Raw genomic sequence first — 23,485 nt, 5'->3', positions numbered from 1 at the left:
ATAGACACACTTTCTGTTCAATCTAATTCAGAAATTTTCTATCTAATGCTTTAGATGTCGAACAAATTTCTTTTTAATTTAATATAAGAAATTATACATATCAATAAATCTCTGAAGTCATGCGAATAATTTATTGTATGTGCAGGACACACAATCCTTCTCCCAGCCAAAAATTATTCGGCTCCGTAAGAATCGCAGCTTACATCATTACATTGCAGGAAGACGAACCAAATCGAGCAGCATTAATGGCAGCAGAATCACTTTAGAAACAGAAGAAGGTTTACGGAATTGGATGCGATTCATAGCCACAGAGCGCCGGCTCGCTTCAAGATGGGCACGAGCTCGCCGGAGATGTGGACGGCCATGAGCCGGTCCAGCCCCCCCACCAGCCTGCCCCCTACGAACACCGCCGGCAGCGTCACCGTGGCGGCGGAAGTCCGCCGCTCGTCGTGCGCCTCCGGCGGCAGCGATGCCATGATGGCGACCTCGTCAGCGTCCTCCCCGACCTCGCACACCACGGGGTTGACCCCCTGCCCCAGCAGCAGCCTCCGGACGACGTGGACCATGAAGCAGCCGCTCCGCCCCACCACCACCACGGGGTTCTCCTCCACCGCCACCCTGATCTCGCCGGCGCCGCCGATGATCTTCTTGAGCTCCCATGCCTCCGGCGCCCGACTCAGCGAGGGCCATGCCTTGCCGCTGCTGTAGGGGATCGCCTGCTGCATCATAATAATCCACCAACCTCGACGAACAAAAAAGGCCGAGAGAAGAGAACCAAGGATGGTATCGGTGTTGAAGAATAGAGGCGCTGTACGCATGCATATATCCACACACGGAGGGCGACGCCGACCACACAGCGATTACCGCGTGTAGCGGTCCTTCCTTCCGCCCTCCCCGTTACTGACGTTTCAGGGAAGCCGCGGTGACGCAGGGGTGGCAGGTATCAGCTGTCAAGGCTAAGACAGCCCCTCGCATTTGCAAGTCATGTGCCGAGGCTGGATCACCGCACACCGTTGGCCTGCCGTTAATCCACCTTTGTATGAACCCTGTATCCTGTGGTTGTTTATGCAGGAAATCTTCGTAGTCGATGTAAGTTGTTCGTGTCGGGTGGAGATGAAAGCAACGTGAAGGAAAAATCTTATGCTCGGAGGTGGAGGATGCTGATTGGTCGGGTAGGAGTCGTGGACATGTTGGCTGCGCTTTCGACCACAACGATGCCCATACAAATCACATGTAGTAAGTTGACGACGGTACTTGTGGGAGTATAGGTTGCAGCATTCGACGGATCTATTATTGGTCTTTGATAGCTGCAGCTGCTTCGTCGAAGGCTCCCCAGTTGCTTATCATGGTACGACTCGTGGCACGACGCTTTCGGACGTGTGTCACCACCTCCTCTCGCCCGTCCGGAACTACGGCGCCGGCAAGTTGCGTCTTCGATCGTGCCAATGGTCGTGGCTTGCAGCAGTGGTCCTCCTCGGAAGGGGGGTTCCTCTGGCACGGTGACGCATCCATGACAGGGAGCTGAGGTAAACAATCCAGATGGGCGTGGGAAGGACGTGGAAGCCGTGTGTCAACACACAGATACATGGACGACTTTTAGCTGCAGAATAAATTGTTCCACGTGACATAAACCCACCATGCAAATATGAGGTAACAGCATCATCCACAATACATTTATATCATAGATACTTCAGAGTGTCTACATTCCTGGTCCGACATATGCTTTTGCTTATTAGGGGAGGAGAACCGTAGACTGCAAAAGCTGCAATTAAATGCCACAGATGTTTCACTTATCGTGAGTCTATCAAGATGAAGTCTGAACTGAAACAAATCCAAAGAACGTGAAAGAAAAGTTTGTGATTTATTCATTGCTCAGGGAAGCCCAGGAGTTGGCCTGAATCCAATCGAAAGCAATTGGGCTCAGGAAAGCATCAGGGATTCCAAAGGAACTGACCACAGAAAGTGCATGGGGCCTTAGAGCACCACACAGCTTCATGACTTCTTTCCTTGCGGCAGCAGCACTTTCAAGTGACAAGTACCCATAGCGAAGAAATGAAGCATCTTCTTCCACACAGATCAAGGCATACATCGACCTCAGCAGCCCCAGTAGCTCCTGCCAGAGGATATTAACATTTACAGGATTGATGCATCAATTTACTTGAGAAACTCAATAATACTACCCATCTACATGTTTGGCAATGGCTTGACTAGGTATTTGGAAGTGGTCAACAATTTTAGTGAGGAACTTAGCCCTGGAGTTAGTTATTTTTGCTTTACATTTCCTGCTTTGAGAAGTTCTTCAGTACTATACCTTTAGTGGTCCAGCAGACTGAGTCATCTCATCATCCGCAAAAATTTGCAATATTGTGCGTTCAGTGAACGCCCTTGCCAATTCGTCAGCAAGCTGATGACTCTGATATGCTCAACAAGAAGTTCAATAGCATTAACAAAATGCACATCATGAAAAGAACAAAATAATTAAAGTAATAAGGAACACATACCAAAAGCATTGCCTTCTGTTTGCTTTCTCCTTGGGCTTGATATTGAGACACTTCACTAGCATACCGCCCAAGTAAATCTCTCTCCCTCAAGCAGAGTAGGTCAAGCTGAATGAATAAAATAACTACATCTTGATCTTAAGTCAATAAGGTGAAGCAGATCACATAGCTAACTTGCTACCTGGAACTTGATGCTTCTAAGTGTACAACTTGTTAGATTAGCCGGGATAATTGGGCAAGGATCATTCATGTGTTCCAACCCCAATCCCTCGAATGAACTCTTCATCTTTTCTGCTGCTAAATACTCTGCAAGGAGTGCTTTGCTAACCTGGTTCAACGTGTGCCAATATTACTTTCATGTGCTTTAATCTTAAAAAGGATAATGTCAAATAAACAATTGCATGGTACCTGTTGCATCAATACGTTGTTATCTCCCTCAAAGGTAGATTGGACATCATACTCACCATTTAGAATACCAATTCGGTTCTCTGTTTTCAAGCCTTGCCCACCACAGGCTTTGCGACACTCCTAGAAGTAGTAATAACCTTATGAATTGATAAAGAAAATCCTTGATGAAAATGAAACATTTCAGCTAAAGTTCATGTACCTGAAGTGCTCTCATGTTATGCCACGTAAGTGTAGCTTTCAGAGAACTGGAATATATGTGAATACTTTTGTTTGTTTCTGGTGTCCTCTTAACATATAATCTTTTCAAATAATTAGCTGCAGAACTCATAGCACAACTGCAAATGAGGAAAAACACAAACAAATTGGCGAAAATATTTTTTTTATTCACCCAAAGCAGCTGATATGAAAATCAGGGCCATTTGACATGGAAATTCAAATATATGATCAGGCTAATTGATGCAGTTACGTCTTTGCAATTAAGGGTAAGATACGCCATTGATGGCTAGGATAGTCCAGCAACAGAACCTCAGGCCCATTAGCAGATATGGAAAAAGCTCGCCTCGTCAAAGCATATCTCACAGTAATTGCTAAAGCCACCTAAAACCAGTATAATATAAGTTACTAAACAATCTTGCCCACATATCATGACAAATATATAATTATCAATGAGTTGATATGCATAATAAGCAAGTACAAGGTACCTTTGATATATAAACTGCAGTAGCTGCAATATTCACACGCCCAAAAGACAGCGGAGCCATAAAAGCTGCAAACCTCTGCAATATCAATTTGACTTCAATAGGTAGCCAATAGCACATATCAACAAGAACCATAATCAATATCATCATTAAACATCTTAAGATAATTTTGCATAAAATGTGTATGCATAGTTAAAACAACTTAAAACAAATAAATATGATGGCCTTAGCAATTTGTGTAACCTTATCTTTGTCTTTTATTGAGCTCACGTATTGCCCATCGGGCAATACATCAGCAACTGAGTTTAGCAAGTTTTCCCGAGGGACTCTGAGATTATCAAACCTGCATAAGTAACAAAGAAGGCATCAAATGACAGCCCTCAAGCAGAAAAACAAACTCTAGCATTAGAAACCTGTGTCCTCACCATATCCGACCATTATCAACACCATTCAAGCCAATCTTGTGACCACAGTCAGCTATACGAACATTGGGGCAAACATTTCCATCTGCATCTCGGATTTGTGCTACAAATGCATGGATCCCTTGGCTGGTTCCGTTTATAAGGAGTTGAGAGAAGATTATTGTGTGTGTTGCATGCTGATACATGATAGTTTACAAGGTCAACACAAGAGGGAGCTATAATATTAGTTTCCTTGTGCATATAGATAACCATCATCTACATCAACAAATACAACTGATACATAAAATTTGTCCTTACATTAGCAGCTCCTCCAATCCAGTACTTCTGAGCTGATTCACATGGAGTGTTTATCACAAACTCTCTTGTGTTTGTGTCATAAATAGCAATTGTCTCGATTCCTCTAACCTTGAAATATAAAAAAAAGAGCTATCATGTGTAAAAGATATAGTAACAAAAGAATAAAAAGAAATGTCTCAAAAACTAACTGAACTTAGATTTGGCTACATACATTACTTCCATGCCCCAACTCAGTCATTGCAAAACAACCCTTAACTTGATAATCCTCAGTAGCCTTCAACCATTTGTCATGATGACGCTTTGTGCCAAAAAACCGAATTGCCCCTCCCCTGTAACCCATCACATAACCTTATGATGACATCACTAAAGCTGGATATCTTTGCTAGCCAAAAGCTTCATCAAGTTTTCAAGCAAAAATAGCTACCATAATTACCACATAAATAGAATAGGGACTATAGTCATACTTACATTTGACAACAGTCCTGAGTTGCAGAAGAAACTACAGTGAGATTAGAAGAAAAGGTCCATTCCACAGGTAAGAAAAGAGGCAGTCATTATTTTGAGTAAAACTAAATGATCCTTTGCTTGTTTTGCCTCTTTTTATTTATCTCTTATCCCCTTTGATCTAATAACTCATATCCTCTTTAATCAACCAAAAAGATAAACAATAACAGATACTTACACCATTTCGAATCCAACCAATCCCATTATCAACGTAGTCTTTAACAATGAGACAGGTCAAATTAATGAATAATAAAATTGGACCTCTTCGAATAATGATAATAATTAATGCATAATTTACAAACAAATCTAAAAATTATGAAAATAACTCAGATTTGTTGAAAGAAAGAATAAGAGATGCTATTAGTTATAGCACAAGAGATGGTCTATATTATTGTTTGAGAAAAAAGGAAAAAATGACAACTGTTGATCCAGACTAGCGTTGTTACCAAGAAAAAAGACAGATATGGGATGCCTGTTCCATTAGGAAGGTGATGAATCCAGATGCTGAAGAGGGCACTCTCATCAAAGAGGCATCAAAAGCACACGACTTGCAATCATCTTTAACACAAGAAAATCCAGTGTAAGCAGACATGTTAGAAGGCCATCTAGGTCGAATTGAAACACTGAAATATGTTGAATCCATAGTCAACTCTATCATGAAGTCAGACAAACAAGTCATGTAAGATTCTGGATGTATTTAGTGTTGTTTGTGATGCAGCTCGGGCTTCTAGAATTCAACCAGATGCACGAGGAGCAAAAATTGCAACCCTACATCACTAATAGGATAACCTTGGGTTCAGCTTTAAGTGCATGATGGTGATGATGAGATTAAATGTAACAGATAAAGTCAACATCTTAGTTTGTTTCTGTTCAGCTGAGCTTCCGTTTCATCATACTCCAAGAGTCATAAAAAAAAGCCGATAATTTGATTTCAAAGCAATTATCGCTACAGCCAATACACTATATTGACCCCTCTTCTATACTTTATTTTTCTTTTTTCTTTCTGACTGCTGAACTTCAAAAAGGTAAATTTGGCTAACTTTTTACATATAATTTCTACGCCGGTCCTGATTGATTAAATGCTTCCAGTTAGTGTTTGCATCAAATAACATCCAAATATTCAACCAAAATTACACATTTCCAACATACTAAAAAGTCAGGTTACCTAGACGGACAGAAAAGAGGAGAGAAAAGGCAGAGACTGACCAGAGAAAGAAAGTGACCCCTAGTTTGACAGAGAGGGAGTGGTCATAGATCGCGATGCACTCGAAGAAGGCAAGCTTCCTCAACTCCGCCTCCGGGCCGCTCCCTGTGACCCACCCTTCGAACACACCACGGCGGAGCAGGTATTCGATCCGCCGCATCGTGACCGCCCGCTGCTGTTCCTTGGTCTGGTTGTAGTCCGGGGCAACGAACGTCCTGTCGCCGCGGTGGCGGGGGCAGAAGAGCGGGCTCTCCTCCATCAGCCGGAACAGCCAGTCCCGCGCCGCGAGGTCGTGGCCGTCCAGAACCCGGCGCAGCGCGGCTAGGTCGAAGGCCGGCGGCTTCTCGGAGAGCTCGGGCGGGTCATAATGGAGGCACGCGGCGAGCGCGAGTGGGGCTGCCGCGGAGGGAGAGGGGCAGTTCAGATGGCCAGCGATGACGGCAACGTGGCGGGCGGCGGTGGACTGGGGATCCATGTCGACGACAGATGAGGGATTAGGGATTGGGATTTCGCAGAGAGAGCTAAAGAGCAGCGAGAAAGGGTAAGGTAGAAGGTAGAAGACACGAAAGGAGCGATTCCGTACGAGTTAGGTAGGATGGTTGAGAAAGGGTTTTATGTTTATGGAGTTTTTATTAGCATATTTTCCCCTTTTAAATTTAAATTTAAATTTAGTAAATAAGATATATATATATATATATCTAAAAAGAATGAATGCAAAATAAGCAAAATACCTAATTGATGTATTAGGAATGCATATAAAATAAGATGACACAAAACTCTAATATTTCATATATTTTATAGCACCAATTCTCAAACATTCTAAGGATTTATGTACTTTTTTATTGGGCGAATTAATTAACATTGGGCCAAAAGGCCGCCGTTCTATCCCTCAGCCCTCCGGCCGTTCCCCGACGCGGCCGCCGCCGAGAGGTCATCGGCGAGAGTGCGCATGGTCTTCACCTGCATCTCCAGCGCCGCCACGTAGTCCGCCGCCTCTTCCAGCAGGCTAGCCGTCGACAGGTTCTCGCACCCGGGCACCAGCCGGCCGAGCGCCCGCAGCCGGTCCCTCACCTTCTTCCCCTCCTCCGGCTGCCCCGTTCCGGGAGTCGGTCCCACCGGCCGTCTCCGCGGCCGCTTGCGGCGGCGGATTCTGCCGCCGGCCCTGACGAGGAGCCTGCTACGGCGGCGGAGCAAGACGGCGCGGCTCCAACGGGACTGGCCGCGGGCGGTGAGGGCGAGGGCGGAGTCCGCCGCCTCCTTGACGGCACGGGGTCCGGACGCTCTCCGCTCGCCGGCGGCACGGAGGGCCTCGAGGAGGCGGCTGCGGTAGGCTCGCTCCCGGGCGCCGGTCCGCCACTTGTTCTCGGGTGGCGAGGGTTTCGTCCTGCGCTTTGCCGGGGCACTAGCGTCGGTGGAGATCATGATCATGATCATGATATGAGTGGCAACGGAGGAATACGAGACGGGGTCTGATGATGCATTTGTTTAAATAAAGCGGTGTTTGGTTCTCTAATTTGGAACAATAATTCTATTTATTTTTTTATTTTTATTTTTATGTTTACTTCTTTATAATTTATTACAATATCTATTAATTTGGAACAATAATTCTATGCGGATTATGAAATGTCCGACACATCACTATTATCGAGCTGACACATCATTGTTACCAAGCCAATGTATCATCCGTCACTTAATCAACACGTCAAACCTCTCATTAATACCGAGCCGACATGTCATCCTTCACTTGGACCGACGACAGCTCAGTAAATGTCGTGCCATAAGTAAAGCTTACAAAGTCAATTATTACTAAAGACTATAATCATTTTCAGTATTTAACGATGACTTTAAATATAATAATCTTATAATTCTTAAGAGAAAAATGTATGAGAATTTATGACTTAGACATCATGTTGTTCTTATGTTGGTGGACCGATAAAGACAGACACCGTCGAGCATAAATCGAGGCTAAAGAGAGGCGACCGATGCCTTGAACCCGTATGCAGGGTGTCATTTTTCTTATCTTTGGTGGGGTCTAAATCTCAATCTCTAAATTGCTCCTCAGAATAAGGACAGAGAAATGTAGCTTAGGCTCATGGCATCGATAAGAACGCAAACTATCGTCGTTCCCAGTGGGGTTCCATGGTCCGAATCAATCAGTTGTGCTGTCGAATTAGCGTCATCGGTGACAAAATTGTTTGGATTCAATTCGATGGTATCAAAATCTTCGTATACTTCATACAATGAATGGCGGAGAAAATGGTGATCGAGTTTGTGTGTCCCATCCGAAGACACATCGCCTTGACCTGTAAAGTACAAAGCAGCGAGGGAGACAGGTGCTCGTCTTTCAAGGCTTTGGTTTGCCACTGCGTCTGTGGGTGATGCGTCTTCCACATCTCCCCCCTGTTCTGAAGCTTCGTCCAAACCTCACAGGTGGTGTGACTCCATAAAATATGACATTTAACCATCTATTAAACACCAATTTAATCACGCAACAGTATGCTAAACATTAGAATATCTCAAACATTGTTCTGACTATTATGATTTTTGTGTTCTTCTCTCTGTTCTTTGAGTGTTTTCAGGGCTGTGACTGGTGGATCAGTGAGAGACAGTACTGAGTGTTTTTATAGAGTTTTTAGTAGGTGAATGGAGGCATGGCTTCTTGTCCCCCATATTGTGTTTGCATCTGTCTTGCAGTTGTTTGGCCTTTAGCCGCCAAAGCAAAAAGGTTTCGAGAGAATGATCAAAGCAAGTTTAATATTTGGCACAGAGTGTTCAGAAACCAGCATTTCTTGTTTGGACAACACTAATCAAAATCAATCATAGGTTTTTGGCCTGATATAGATCAACATTATCCAAATTATGCACACACATTGAAGAAATCATTATTAAGATCAATAAAGTCAATTCCAAAATAAAATTTCAATTTCTTTTTTATTAAATTTCATTCTATATACTTCTTATTGTTAATTAAAATAAACAAAATTTTCTTACAATTTATTATCGGTTTCCGGGTCGGGCCGAAGACAGACAGTACCCTGAGGCCAACCAAAACCTGGCCCAAAGTTGCAATTGTTACCTTTAAATTTTGGATGGACTGATCCTATTTTCAAGTTTAAGTTGCTTGAAAAAAATTTGTTCTTGAATTTTTCTACTGCAATTACTCAGATATAATAAACAATGCTTGTGGTGCAGAGACCTCCAAGAATAAAGGTTCTTGGTGGCAATGGAAGTGTCATAGTTCAAAAATATTGGATATGGAATTAGCAGTTGATTGCTATGCATGTTATATCTCGGTGAATTGGAGCATTATTATTATTGCTATCTGTTTATTTGTAACTTAAATGGCTTATATATAACTTTCTTTGTTCTCAAGGAAATGAAAAATAATTCGGGTCCTAATCAGGTTGTCTTATCAGTGTAGATTACTACTGCATATGCCATTTTGCTTGCAGTGTAGATTACCTGTCTGCTGCCTCTGTTAATGATATCCTTCTTTAAACAGTCGTATATAGTCTCTGATTCATTCAGTCTGGAGATAGTTTCATATTCTTTTCTTGTTCCCCTTTCTTTCCGTTTTGTACGCATCTCCTTTGCACTCAAGTTTGCAATAACAAGCTGAAAGAAGGCCGGCTGGTGGACCAACATCGGAGGAGTAGCTGGTGGAAGAAGATAAATATGTGGCTGATAGCATATAAAGTTTTTTCAACTATACGAGAAAATTTCGTTACTTTGTTGAGGAAAATCTTTCCCAAGGAGAACATATCAATAAACTTTAGAAAAATATATCTTCTATCATGGTATAATATTGGAGATATCTGTCAATCTAGTATTTCACTCCCACATAAAATGTATTATCATTGATTTTCACTTTATGTGAGATGAAGTTGTCCGATATCAAGTATGTGTTTCTCATATATTTACGATCGATCAACTAGCAAATTCACTCACGAAGTCTTTCGTCCGTAAACTATTTATATTGCATCAGTTTAAGATCGATATCCTTGACAGGAGCACCATAAAAACATGATAACAGATAAGATTTTTCTAACTGTACGAGAAAATTTTACTATTTTATTGAGAAAAATTCTTCCTCTTAACATGTATGAATACAAAGTCTTTTGTCTGTAAACTATTTTCATTGTATCAGTCTAAGATTGACATCCTTGATAGAAACACCATCTTACGAGGGCATGATAATAGATAAGATTTTTCTAATTGTACGAAAAAATTTTATTATTTTATTGAGAAAACTTCTTCCTCCTAACATGAATGAATACGAAGAATGTATGCATTTGATCTCTCCATGTGTTGCTGCATGCTGCACAAAGACTGTCCACTTTTGAAGCCCTTCAATTCTCCAATATTTTCTTCCAGGTTGAGAAATTTATTGACTAGCTGCAATTTGAGTGTGATGTTGGATTTTGGTGTCCAGAGAGCAATAGTGGAATAGCAATCAGATACACTCATTTATGTTTAGTGTTTCGGTCAAGCAGTCTACTTGAGAGACCAGGCAATGTCACAAAACAAACAGGGGGTGATGGCATCCAACGAGAAGGGTTTCCCCTTTGATTGTGAATGAGATATATTCTCTATCGGACAGCAAGAGCTGGAAATCACAGCTTGTTTAGGGTGGAGACATAGCCATTAAATACGACAGAGAAGTCATTTCTGAACGCATCGCAGTACAAGCAGCTTAAACTGATGGATTTCTTCTGAGCAAGGAGACAAAAGTCCAATCTGTACTTGACTAACCCACTGTCTTGCATCACCCTCATCTACCTTTCAGCAGCTGATGGATACACTTCTGTTGACAGCATGCAGCAACACATGGAGAGATCAAATGCCCGGGACGGATATCAGCCACCGGTTTGTCTTCTTCCACCATCTATTCCTCCAGGGTTGGTCCACCGGCCGGCCTTCTTTTGAAACATCAGGCTCCAGTTGACTGTACTGTAAAGAAGAAGAAGAAGAAGAAGAAGAAGAAGAAGGTGGTTTACTACCATGACCATGAGGATGGCAACAAAGAAGATGAGGGAAGTCGGTCATGTTCACTGAACCATAGAGAATGGTAGACCTGAGGTAAGGCTTATCTCAGACCAACAAGTGGATTAGTTCACCAAGTGTCTTACACACACACACACACACTCTGTCTCTCCATATATATATATATAGAGAGAGAGAGAGAGTGTGTGTGTGTGTGTGTGATCACACTTGGTGAACTAATCCACTGGTTGGTCTGAGATAAGCCTTACCTCAGGTCTACCAAGAAAAGCCGGAGTTCCCATTCTATCAACCCCTTCTTTTTCGTCTATGGTTCAGTGAACACGACGGACTTCCCTCATCTTCTTTGTTGCCATCCTCATTGTCATGGATTATGCCATCGTTATCGCATCTTAAAGCAAGCAAGACAAACAAGTAATGGCGGGCCAAAGGTTAACTTATCTTATTGTTACAGGGAACAAGCAACGGCTAATCAACTGGCTTTCCCTCCTCACTTAGCTTCCAATCGCAGAAAAAATTCCAAAGCCAGAAAGTGTTTATTTATATAATTATAATTTTTTATTTATTATATATTTGGACCATATGAAATTTTTTATAAGATTACATGCATTCATTTATTTATTTCTATATATATACTTATTAATTTAAATTAAAAATAATATATTTACTTTTGAATAAATATTAAAATATTAGAAGGGTAAACTCATCATAAAATATTTAAATGTACTTTTGAAATATAATTTTATCAAATAATACTTAAGTAAATATATATATATATATATATATGTATTTAAAATATAATTTTTATCTATTATTTATCAAACACTTAAAATATTTCATAACTATCCATTCACTCATATCATATATTAAAAATATAAATATATTTCTAAACGAGGACAGAACTCGTAGTCGATAAGGACATATCAAATTCACTTGGAAAACTGGAACAGTAGAAAGAAAGGGAATATAGCTGAGGATCAAAGGACAAAGAAGAGTAATAGAGAACTCGGAAGACGAGAGAAGACAGGTTTGAACAGAATGGAGGAGAAGCGTTAAGAAAAAGGTTTGGTGGGCGCGGGAGAATCGCTGCCGCATGCCCGCCTCGGTTCTGATGAGCATGTCGACTATTAACTCATTGGCGCATTGCTTGCAGGAAGAGACTTCGACAAAAGAGGAGAATACGGTAGGGAGGAAGACAGGTCATCATCTTCCCACTTCGCAGCCAATAGATGGAAGCGGGTGGACCAAAAGAACCCCAGTAAGCCATACTCACCGTCGACTCCCTCGTCTTACCTGCTACGTTGAAGGATAATGAAATGAGATCATAAAGCTTACCAATTTGCAAGTGCTGACTGCAGCTGGTAGGGACAGCTTGCCAACAGATTATGAAGTCTTTGGCTTGCATTGCGGACTCTCTCTCTGTCTCTCTCTCTCTGTAACTTCTCTGATGCAGTCTAAATCATGCAAATTTCAAGCTTTGCATGCAGAACCAAAAGATTTCTGTCACAGGAACATGAAACACGGTGGAACGATAAGGCTAATTCAAGCCGCGGTTTGCGGTGGTAGAAGGTGTTTCATGAGCTGAGGTGAGGGTGGATGTTGGGTGGCCATTTTCTACGCCACGGACCAAATTAATGGTCGGCTCTGCATGCGAACCCATCTCAGTCAATGCCTTCCCCTCCTTTGTTTCATCCCTTTTGAAGCTTATTGCAGGTGCTACTCCACCATCTTCTCTTTATTCTATGCCAAAAATCTCCATCCTTGTTCTCGTCTCATGGAAACTTGATGCATATTTATGATATAATACGGACTCCCGTTGTCTTTCTTTTCCTTTTTAGTATCTCGGATTGGTCCAAGATATCAGCGCAGTAATATGAGCCCATAGGTTGAAGTCGCAGGCAGGAAACAAATTCATATTCCTACTGACAGATGGTTTCTCTGTTCATCTTCTTCCAAGTTGTGGGTTTGAACCCTTGTGTAGGTCGGTACCCTAATGGATCCAAGCAATATCTCTAGGTGGGGGATCGCTGGCCTTGACAAGAGAACAAAGAAGCTTGCAACTGCACTCAATCAATCATAAACCTTAGAGTGGGGAGCATATAGACCTACATAGGTCCCGTAGGGTGGATAATCTTTCGCTATCACCGCAGTTGTCTAATGGACTTGCACTAATCACAGACTGTTTATCTTCACATGCATATATCGGATGCATGAGCTGATGATGCAAAAAGTTATCCTCTCTGTGAACATGGGAGATTTACCATGAAAGAATTTTCTTTAACCTTAAATTCTTCTCACAGATTGTAGAATTTTCTATGTTTGGTTTCGCCAGCCTCTCTTGTTTTTCTGCAGAAAGGAAACCACGACTTTCATGTGATCCGAAAACAAAACCTCGATGCACTTTGAACGGGACATCACAATAACACCGAGTCCATGTCCTCTTGTGTGGCAAGATCATTAGTTTAATGGTGCCCTAGAGAAACCAAGATCAAGGTCAGGACGAGACCACATGATGACCAGTTCCTCCAATGGAGTTGCACCATTAATTCCCTCTCTCACTCGCCGTGCTTCTTGACCGTACCATGTTGTTTATGCTCTCTGTGTGGAACGTTGACTCGGTGATTAACGATGCCTTGGTATCACAACGATAATTCAGCTGACATGAGTCCCTTGAAAGAAGTGACTATTATTGTGTTACCGCTGTGTGTTTTGCATGTAATTCTCTTTGCCTCCTCCTCCTCCTCCTCTCTTCACTTCATTGGATGCTTCGACATCGGCAGTAAGAAACCATGGGCATTCCAGTTGTGATGATGCTGGGGAGTACTGCTGCACGCAGAACATAGTGCTGTGGTTATCACTATCTCTTTGATGGCCTTCAAAACGTTCACGAAACAGCAAGAGAGAGAATAAATAAACAAAGCAAATGAGAGAGTGACTTGAAAGAATTCGAACAAGTCCAAACAAAATTGCTTCGGCCCCCTGAGAGACCATATGGCGATAAAGCTTTCATAGGGTGATTTAGTCAACGGAAATGGTGGAGGATAAGAAACAACAAAAAACGCACATACTCGTCTTTTAGTTCTCGTTGTTGCTGGTTTTATTGTTGTTGAATCGGTCAACTATTTAACAGCGTGGATCGAAGACATTTGTGAGAAGACCTTTCATTTCAATGGATTCACTTCACGCCCGAACAAGTATGGTGTTCACGTTTGTCGTGGTCCAACTCGCGGGATCGGTCGGGACTGCGAGCACGGTGCTGCAAACGCGCCGCGCAGCTTTGATCGTCGCTCGATCCGAATCGACCACGTGTCGTCGCAGCAGAGAGCCACTGCTCCCCTGCCTCTGCCGACACAGAGAACACGGTTTCTTTAATCGGATGAAGTGGGGTCCGCCCACGTCGACCGAGTAAACAAGCGGGACCCGAAGGTAGTCTTGCCTGTGAGGGGGCTTTTCCCGTGTCTGGTCACTGGAGGGAGACACACCCATGGATGGGGTGGGAGCGAAGGATGAAGAAGGTGGGACCCGTCAAAGGTGTTGACGAGTTCTCCCGCACGTAATGCGGCGGCCCAATCGGCAGCGGTGGTGACGGTAAGCCCGAAGATATTTTCTTTTATACATAACCGGTCAGATCACCCCCTTTGACTCCCCAACCCAAACTCGTCTCTTCCTCTTCCTCTCCCTCACGTCTCTCTCTCTCTCTCTCTCTCTCTCTCTCTCTCTCTCTCTCGCTCGAGTCTCAATTCCTTAGCCCGTGTAGTGTGGCCTCGCTCCCCCGCCCTCCCTCCACCTGTCCGCTCCTGACGCACCATCTTATGTCACCGCGATCCCCACGACCAAGTCTCAAAGCTTCTCCCTTCCCCTCTTCCTCTACCTCTTTATTGCCCACCACCTCCACCTGTTAAAAAGACTTCAGACTTCACTCTCCTCTCTTCTTCTTCTCCAATCCTGATCACACCAAGCTGCCAAACTTCCAGTTACATGGACGAAGGCGGAACTACTCGCGGACGAGGGCTCACCTTGAACACCTCCCCTCCTCTCTTTCTCTCACCTCCCTTGGACCACGGCGGCGATCCCAGGCGCCCGCAGCCCATGGAGTCCGATCGATATCGCCACCGCAGCGGTGAGAATCGTCCTGTCGTTAACGAGATGGATTTCTTCTCGGATGAGCGGTGGAAGGCCGTCAGCAAAGTGGAGCCCGATCTTGATCTCAAGGTGACGAGGGAAGATCTCACCATCAATGTTAGTAATTCATTCATCACATATACTTATTTCCATGCATGAGATTTCCCTGTTTGTGTTTGATGATTCGAATTAATCTGTCAAGTATTGATTGCTTTGATCTGGTCGTGGATATTGGGTAACTTGTAGACTGGATTGAATCTTCTCACTGCCAACGCCGGCAGCGACCAATCGACGGTAGACGACGGGATGTCGCCCGCCGATGACTCCAAGGAGAACAAGAGTGAGGTGAGAAGAACGAGATCTTTGCTGAACTGCGTCGTCTGATTAATTTGCTGGTCGTTTAATGGATTCTGCGCCTGCTTGATTCAGCTGGCGGCCATGCAGGCCGAGCTAGCACGCACGAAGGAAGAGAACCAGAAGCTGAACGAGACGCTGAACCAATTGACCGCCAGCTATAATGCTCTTCAGATGCATCTCATCGCGTTGATGCAGCAGCAACACCAACCCAAAAGAGACCCACAGGCTCATGAGGTTTGATATGATCGCACCAATTACTGACTAAAACTAACAGTCTGATTCATGAACTGATCCATGGATGATACGTACATCAATCCTCCAGGCGGCAGATGAAAAAGGTCAGGCCAAGAATCACGAATATGGAGGAGTTCTTGTGCCGAGGCAGTTCATGGATCTCGGTCCAGCTGCGGAAGCCGACGAGCCATCTCACTCGTCGACGGCAAGCCGAGACCAGCCCTCTTCGCCGCCGGACAATGTCGAAGTGGGATCGAAGGACCGCCAGTTACACAAGCAGATTGCTCGACCTGATCGCGCAAAGTCTAGCAGGGAAGACAGCCCAGACCAAGGCTGGAACCCAAGCAAAGATCCCAAGTTATCCCCTTCCAAGAGCACGGAGCAAGTACAAGAAGCCATCATGAGGAAAGCTCGCGTATCTGTTCGAGCACGGTCTGAAGCACCCATGGTGATCGAGACCACCCCCAAACCTACAGCTGCTATTCCAGTGCATGCACATGAATAGTTTTCCGGACGCTCACAGTGAGTCTTGGTTGCTTTCTTAGATCACCGATGGATGCCAGTGGAGGAAGTACGGACAGAAGATGGCGAAAGGAAACCCATGCCCGCGGGCTTACTACAGATGCACCATGGCCACCGCATGCCCTGTCCGCAAACAGGTAATGCAGCACACTGGAAGTGTGTTTTCTCGTATGACTGCAATTACGTCTCTCAAGTGTTCGACTAATTGTCCGTTGTTTTTGGGCACCAACAGGTGCAGAGGTGCGCTGAGGACCGTTCGATCCTAATAACGACCTACGAGGGCACTCACAACCACCCGCTCCCGCCGGCGGCCATGGCGATGGCGTCGACCACCTCGGCCGCAGTGTCGATGCTGCTGTCGGGGTCGATGTCGAGCCCCGAGGGGCTTATGAACCCCGACTTCCTCGCACGAACGATCCTGCCGTACTCGTCGAGCATGGCGACCATATCGGCCTCGGCTCCCTTCCCCACCGTGACGTTGGATCTCACTCACAACACCAACGCGCTGCAGTTGCAGCGGCCACCTGCCCAGTTCCCCCTCTCGTTCCCTGGTGTCGCTACCACCGCTGCTGCTGGCTTCATTGCGCCGTCGCAGATCATGGGGCAGGCGCTGCACAACCAATCAAACTTCTCGGGGCTTCAGATGCCTGCAGGGATGGAGGCCGCGCACCTTCTGCACCCAAAAGCCCAGTCGGCGCTTCCGTCCACTCTTGCCGACACGGTGAGCGCTGCCACGGCGGCCATAACAGCAGACCCCAACTTCACTGCTGCTCTCGCCGCCGCCATCTCATCAATCATCAGCGGGAATCACCAATCTGCAAGCAACTACGACGACAACAAGAGCAGCGCCAATAAAACCAGCAGCGATGGCAACAACAACAAAGACGACAACCCGTCCCGTTCCAATTTTCGGGCCACCCAATAGTCCTCTTCGATCATAATCACATCCAAGCTTTTTTATCTATTTTTCCCCGCATTATTCTTTGGTTTTGTGAAGAAAAATCATGCAATGCAATACAATACGCCTTTCCTTCCTTTGTCTTCTTCGGAGTTGTAATCTAGACAAAGGTGCTTTCCATGTCAAGATCTTATCACCAACTTAATTATTGACGGTTGATCAATACTACATCAATATGGCACAGAAAGACATGTCCCAACAAAGTTTTCCGTCACCATCTTTCTCTTCTTCACCGTATTCTCTACGCCCATGCACCTTGGTTTCCTCCTCAGGTTCATCTCGTCTTCCTCTTCTTCATCTTCCTGTTGTTGCAGGCGCTCGAAGGTCAAGGATTGCGACCATGCACGTGAAGCATGCGGGATCTCTGGGCAGGGTAGGCAAGACGACAAAGCCCGAGTTCATTCTGACTGATTTCTGTGGAGTACTCGGTCTCAACCATTCACATGATGCATTGGGCTACATATCGGCTCAATCGCAATAGTAAATGGTGACTGACGTGCGCGGCAGGGGACGAGGGACGCATCTTGTGTATCCCAGGTGTTTGTACTGGGTCCCGTACCTACGTATATACACATATCTATATAGTTTACCAAGCACCAATTACCGAGTACTAAGTAGAATAATAGAAGATGGGAGTAAGATATGGGTGATGGCGTACAACTCCAGGAGGCGTCGTCTGCAGGAAGATTCGCGTTGACGAGGGCACGTGTAGGAGATGGATTTCTTGGGGAGAGGAGAAGAGATTGGCATGGGAGGACTCGCAGATCACGACGACTTCGCTTTCAGTTGGGGATCGGCGGTGACCGATATCGTTCCCACACATCTTGTCTTGCATGTGATCTGTCATCAAGTGGTAGGTGATACAATAAAGGAGAGAGGGTAGGAAGAAGCCACTCTACTGCAATCGCTTACTAATGAATAAATAATTCGATGGATAAAATATTTTAGTGTCGTTTGTGATGGCAGCATGATGACATGCATATCGAAAGCGGATAAATACTTGAATTGACTATATATATATCCAAAAGTGATGGTATGGAAATATGTATCAAGTAGGATTTTGGCACAGCATGACTAAGAATGATAGATTAGAACACAGAGAAAGGCTCAGAGATGATGAACCAACATAGTTGATGTGGATGATATCACCACAGATTTTGAGGGTTAATAACAACTGATAAAAGTGCACAGAATCATTGCTTAGAAGAAAATATAAGATTCAACATCTCACAAAATCTCATCAAGTTGTGTGACAGCTTCAACCTTGATGTTGTTCAAAGGCATGTGGCCTGTCTGAGGGAATAGCAACTGTGCCATCAGTCTCTCTCACATAAGCAAAACTGTCTGCAGAGTGATGGAGAATCACCAGTGCAAAGATCCATCAAGCAGTTCACTTCTAATCCAAATTAGTTTAGTGAGTTGTCCCATATGCTCCTAGATTACATGCATGATTAAGTGAAGTCTTAACGATCAACATTAGGTGGTTCCCTTGCCAACTTACATGGGGAAAAAGATTGCATATGGTGTCTGTGTCATCACACTTACCATGACAGCATAACAAAGGTGCTGCTTTAGTCTCACAATTTGCTTCTTAACAAAATGAGATATTAGTCTGGTACACTCCAATGGAGAAGCTGATAATAGAACATGCTTCATGAGCATTGTACACAGCTAAACATATGAAAACAAGAATCACAATCTTACAAAGAGCACTCATATGATGAGTGTCTTGTGGAAGGGGGCACAACATTGTGAACAAGAAAGAATATCAGAGCACTTTCACTCATATCCACATAATGAAAACACAGGCAGTCACTACAGTTTTTATTAAGAAATAAGGAAAAGGATGTTACACACGATCACTCGGTTACGGATGTGTAGTTTCTTCCACAGTCTCATGATACTGAAGCTATTAATTGACTGCTGCTTGATGCCTCATGCTCTGTTTCATTTGCACATAAAGAAAAACAAGTGAGATGACTAAACTAGTACGTAGAAGAATGAATTTGCTACTAAATATACAGACATGAAGATTTTCAGTAATAATTATGCATTTCCCGATATTGACATAGAGCTTTTATTGCCAAACCTCTTTAAAGTAAATCATGAAATTTTTAATATTGTGATCAGTCCATTGGATAAAGTGAGAGCCACACAACTTGGTTTTGTCTTTTTGTAAATCTACAATAAAAGAAAATTCTAATTATATCATTGGCAAGCCAACCAAAAAGAGCTGTTCACAAATATTTTTTACATTGGATCAAGTTATAACTTGTATCATCCCTACCTAAATCTAACATTTAAAAAAAAAGTACATTATTTAATAATTTCTCCATTATGTATGACAGTTGAATGTGACCACCAAGTTTGCAGCATCAAATCTGAGTAAAAAGGTTTTAGGAATATAGTGATTTGTGCAACGATTGAACGAGGCAAACAAGCTCATAGGATCAGATATGACTACCAAACACAGAGTAGAAGCAGAGGACAAACTTATATAGAGCCACATATGTTTGGTATTATTCCTAAGTAAATTGTTTACCCTATCTAAAAGGCCTTACACAAGTGATGCAGGAAAGGCCAGAAGGTAGGTTTCTTTGGGGTATAAAGCTTCAAAGGGTTTTAGACATAACAGAGTTGCTGACTTCCTCATAGTCTACAAAGGCCAATAGGAATTATTAGTTAACAAAAAACAAGCCCATCAAAAATAAAATTGACTTGGTCTTGCGATTATTAAAAAAGAAAAAGGGGATTTAATGGCTCAATATTAGAATTGTACAGATTGTCAGATGGACTGGCACGGGAAGTTGTTAGTGGTGTCTAGTATAATTTCTGATACCGGGAAAGGAAAAAAGGCTTGATTAGAAAGACCATAATAGAGTGCTAAATTCCATACATGGTTCACTCTGTGCCAATTACCTCACATGTAGAAATATGTGCATTCGGACCATTGACGGCTAAGAAAGAACTCAGCACCCTCGTTGTTGACAATCTTAGATACAAGCTAGCCATTACCTCATCAAGATTAGAAAAATCCAGCATTAAGTCTGTAGGGAAAGTTTTACATGCAGTGCTAAAATAAAAGGAAACAAGTACTCAGCAGCTGAGATTTTAATCTCCAAGAAGCCATTATGGGGCATGATGAGATTAACTGGCTCTTTTGATTATTAAGATACCATCACTGGAGTCACTTAATATATTCACTTCCCTCATGTCTAGTGATAAAAGACTTATTTTTAAAAATGCTTTGCAAAATAGAACTTCACTGAGCAAAGTGTACAGAACATATGTTCCTCCAGCAATTCATTAAGAATGTTTCTAAATACATATCTTAACCAAAAGGAGGTCCTGGAGCTCTAATTAGCTGAGAATGTATCATCCCCAAAATGGTGGTTATAGGATGTAGGCAGGACCTGATAAATTTCATTTGACCAAAACCTAAGTGAACTACTGATATCTAATTTTCTCTTTGCTGATCTTTTTATATTATACTTCACAATCCTAGTCTCTGATTTCTCTCCTGATATTCTGCCTATGCTTTAGTTCTCCTAAAAAAAAATTCACATTAAAAAGGAAAGGAAGAGAAAATTTCAGAAAGTAACTTATAAACAGTGGAAGGCATTTAACATTAAAAGATGAGTAGCCACAAAGAATTCAAGGGAAAGAAGTAGATATTTCAGAATATGGATGTGGAAAAAGACCTTCCTTAAGCACAGAGAAGCAAAGAAGTCATTCTTTTCTTCTTTCTGACCTGATACTGTCTTTGGAAGCCGTAAGAACATCAAACAATCCGCAGCAATTCCACCATGAAGCTCGAAGCTCTGCCACTGGCGCGGGAGTGGGCTATGTGTATACGTTCGATTAATTTCAAGAGATCAATCAGCACATCAGTACCAATGCATCATCATGGCGCACAAACAGCGGAACAGAGTCAACTCACCTCAATGTTCTCGGTGCTATGGCAGAACTCCCCACTTGGACGAGGCGATTCAGAAACAGGAGTTTCTTCCAGAGCGGCCGCTGGTTTCGCGTCAGTCTCATGCGTCAAAGAATCAATCTCCAGCCAAGTCACCAGAGTCCCCGTCGCGGCCTCGGCGGCTTCGACGACCTCTTCATCCACAGGAACTGGCGCATCGATCAGAACGACCGTCACAGCAGTCGCTGCTGCCGCCGCTGATTCCTCCACAGCGACCTCAGATTTCTCAGCCTTGAGGAACTCTACGCTCACGACTCCAGCCTCCGTGGAGACAGGAACTGCCACCTCCTCCAACTTCTCACCGTCATCATTAACTGTAGCGTTATCCTCCATCTCGACGGCAGCCGCGGGTTCCCTCCGCTCTTCCTGCTCCACCTCCTCGTCGCTGCTGCTGCTGCTGCTGCTGCTGCTACTACTGCTGCTGCTCGTCTTTTCCTTACCGTCGTGGTTGTTGTCTGGATCGCACAGAAAAGAAGAGGGGGGAAGCATAATAAAGTGGGAGTTCTCTGCTGCTTTAAGCAAAGGATGCGCTGTAAAGGAAAGGGGAAAACCTGGAGAAGCGTCGGTGGGGGAGTCCGGTGGGTGGCCAAGGCCCTGCTCCGTTCCCTCCTCCTTCTTTCGCCGGGCAGCTTTCCGCTTCTTGGCACCCGACGGCATGGCAGCACTCTGGTAATGGATTCCTGCTCTGATAGATTATAAGTGCGAGTTGTTAGAAGGGGACGGGACAGAGGGAGTGACGCATGATGTGGGTCTTAATTGCTTTCCTGCCGTCCATGGCAGAGAGATTCGGAGACGAGGGAAAGTATTGGCCCGGGACAGTGGCTGGTGGCGAGAGATGGGATGTGCAGGTGAAAGGTCAGAGGAAAGAATATATATACAAAAGATTTCCGTTTGCATGCATATTTTGTCAAACACCTTGCAAGCACTTTATAATCAATACAAAATTCCAATTATGAGCCGAGCTTCAAAATATAATGGGACTGGGAGTCGATCTGGAAACATACCAGGAGGGCCGACGCCATCTATCGCCCGCTGGGAGAGGGAAGATAAGCCGAGGGGAGACACATCCTACCCGCAAGCGCAAGAAACAATAGACTATAGAGAACGAGGTCAATGATGCAATGACAAGACACATCCTGTCGGACGCAGTGTACGCTTAGGTCGCGTTCAACGGTGGAGGGACGAAAAGCCTCGATCCGCACTTGCAGCACGTGCTGCCGACGGCACCACGCCATTTAAGGACCACCGAATCGGACACGACTAGGTTACGACAGGGCGACGTGGCGCGCAATCCACGTCGACGCCGACATGAGCCCTGCGGGGGAAACGCGCGTAACGGGTAACCAACCGACACAGCGAAGAACATTTTTATTTCACTCGTTTTTACGTACTCGTCCATGTACCCGTCGGGTAATTGGAGGTCCTTCACGAGGAAAGGGTTGTAGAGGTGAGTTTGGGTGTTAGAACGCGTAATGGACAGGAAAAGAGACGTTCCTACTTCGCTCTCGGTTTTGGCATCCTTACCTTAACATATCTATTACTTCCCTCTCGGTTTTGGCATCCTACCATATTATATCTATGTATGGATTCGATCCTGCCATTGAGGCTTCGAAGCTGCGCCTTCTTCCTCGCGCTGGGATTGGATTAGGGGGGAAGAAGATGATCCAGCTGCTGTTCACGGTGCTGGCGGCGGAGGCGGCGGCGACGGCGGTGCTCCTCTTCAACACTCCGCTCCGCAAGCTCCTCGTCCTCGGCCTAGACCGCCTCAAGCGCGGCCGTAGCACCGTCATGGTGAAGACGCTGGCCGCCACCGCCGTGCTCGTCCTCGCCTCTAGCATCTACAGCATGGCTGAGATCCGACTCCGCTTCGCCGAGCTCGGGGCCCCCACGCCCACCGACCAGATTCTCATGAGCCGCCACCTCCTCGAAGCCTCCCTCCTGGGTATGGGTATCCATTCTTGCTACCTATCTTCTTCGATCTCGATGTTTCTTGTTCTGCGGTACAATCTTATTACTACTCGATTCATGATGCAGGTTACTCCCTTTTCCTCGCTCTAATAATCGACCGTCTCCACCTCTACATCGGAGAACTGCATGGGCTAAGAAATAGCATGAAGGCTGTGATGAAGCAAAACAGGGTCATAGGGACAGCTAAAACTGGGAGTTCCTGAAGAATCTTTAGCATCAGACGTGGCAAATTGTTCCACTTGTATATATCATGCCATTTCAACCAACTGTTTGATAAAATGCCCTCTTGTTGTTTTACCTAATGAAGTGATTCAAA

The 23,485-nt window shown here is 44.3% G+C and overlaps 6 protein-coding genes across 7 annotated transcripts; 2 read left to right on the top strand and 4 right to left on the bottom strand.

The window, feature by feature from the left end:
- Nucleotides 1-57: 57 nt before the first annotated feature.
- LOC103975484 (monothiol glutaredoxin-S9) lies at nt 58-867 on the bottom strand. Its single transcript, XM_009390456.3, has one exon. It carries the CDS (start codon nt 816-818, stop codon nt 300-302), a length of 519 nt encoding a protein of 172 aa, XP_009388731.2. The 5' UTR covers nt 819-867; the 3' UTR covers nt 58-299.
- A 784-nt stretch (nt 868-1,651) lies between these two features.
- Nucleotides 1,652-6,623, bottom strand: LOC135631747 (acyl-coenzyme A oxidase 3, peroxisomal-like). Its single transcript, XM_065139580.1, has 13 exons — nt 6,034-6,623; nt 4,535-4,652; nt 4,324-4,431; nt 4,030-4,202; nt 3,848-3,947; nt 3,608-3,682; nt 3,373-3,503; nt 3,106-3,241; nt 2,907-3,026; nt 2,680-2,826; nt 2,502-2,606; nt 2,312-2,413; nt 1,652-2,113 (listed from the first exon to the last, which is right to left on the bottom strand). Exons 1-13 carry the CDS (start codon nt 6,504-6,506, stop codon nt 1,862-1,864), a joined length of 2,040 nt encoding a protein of 679 aa, XP_064995652.1. The 5' UTR covers nt 6,507-6,623; the 3' UTR covers nt 1,652-1,861.
- A 174-nt stretch (nt 6,624-6,797) lies between these two features.
- On the bottom strand, nt 6,798-7,497 carry LOC103975486 (transcription factor bHLH149-like). The gene has a single exon (XM_009390459.3). It carries the CDS (start codon nt 7,463-7,465, stop codon nt 6,914-6,916), a length of 552 nt encoding a protein of 183 aa, XP_009388734.3. The 5' UTR covers nt 7,466-7,497; the 3' UTR covers nt 6,798-6,913.
- A 7,316-nt stretch (nt 7,498-14,813) lies between these two features.
- LOC103975487 (probable WRKY transcription factor 31) lies at nt 14,814-17,301 on the top strand. Its single transcript, XM_009390460.3, has 6 exons — nt 14,814-15,271; nt 15,401-15,499; nt 15,584-15,745; nt 15,834-16,193; nt 16,291-16,404; nt 16,500-17,301. Exons 1-6 carry the CDS (start codon nt 15,011-15,013, stop codon nt 17,190-17,192), a joined length of 1,689 nt encoding a protein of 562 aa, XP_009388735.2. The 5' UTR covers nt 14,814-15,010; the 3' UTR covers nt 17,193-17,301.
- A 1,562-nt stretch (nt 17,302-18,863) lies between these two features.
- Nucleotides 18,864-22,330, bottom strand: LOC135583641 (uncharacterized). 2 transcript variants are annotated; one of them, XM_065137753.1, is made up of 5 exons: nt 22,206-22,330; nt 21,753-21,886; nt 21,166-21,656; nt 20,927-21,068; nt 18,864-19,167 (listed from the first exon to the last, which is right to left on the bottom strand). In XM_065137753.1, exons 2-4 carry the CDS (start codon nt 21,856-21,858, stop codon nt 20,955-20,957), a joined length of 711 nt encoding a protein of 236 aa, XP_064993825.1. In that variant the 5' UTR covers nt 21,859-21,886; nt 22,206-22,330; the 3' UTR covers nt 18,864-19,167; nt 20,927-20,954. The 2 variants fall into 2 exon arrangements, with proteins under 2 accessions (XP_064993825.1, XP_064993826.1); XM_065137754.1 differs by lacking the exon at nt 22,206-22,330 and having other exon boundaries at nt 20,977-21,068; nt 21,753-22,003.
- A 434-nt stretch (nt 22,331-22,764) lies between these two features.
- LOC103975489 (uncharacterized) lies at nt 22,765-23,466 on the top strand. Its single transcript, XM_009390464.3, has 2 exons — nt 22,765-23,143; nt 23,236-23,466. The coding sequence occupies exons 1-2, from the start codon at nt 22,780-22,782 to the stop codon at nt 23,370-23,372; spliced, it is 501 nt and encodes a 166-aa protein (XP_009388739.2). The 5' UTR covers nt 22,765-22,779; the 3' UTR covers nt 23,373-23,466.
- Nucleotides 23,467-23,485: the final 19 nt, after the last annotated feature.

The sequence above is a fragment of the Musa acuminata genome, chromosome BXJ3-2 (genome assembly GCF_036884655.1).
Source record: "Musa acuminata AAA Group cultivar baxijiao chromosome BXJ3-2, Cavendish_Baxijiao_AAA, whole genome shotgun sequence".
Classification (NCBI taxonomy): domain Eukaryota; kingdom Viridiplantae; phylum Streptophyta; class Magnoliopsida; order Zingiberales; family Musaceae; genus Musa; species Musa acuminata.
This window is presented reverse-complemented; position numbering and strand designations above follow the sequence as displayed.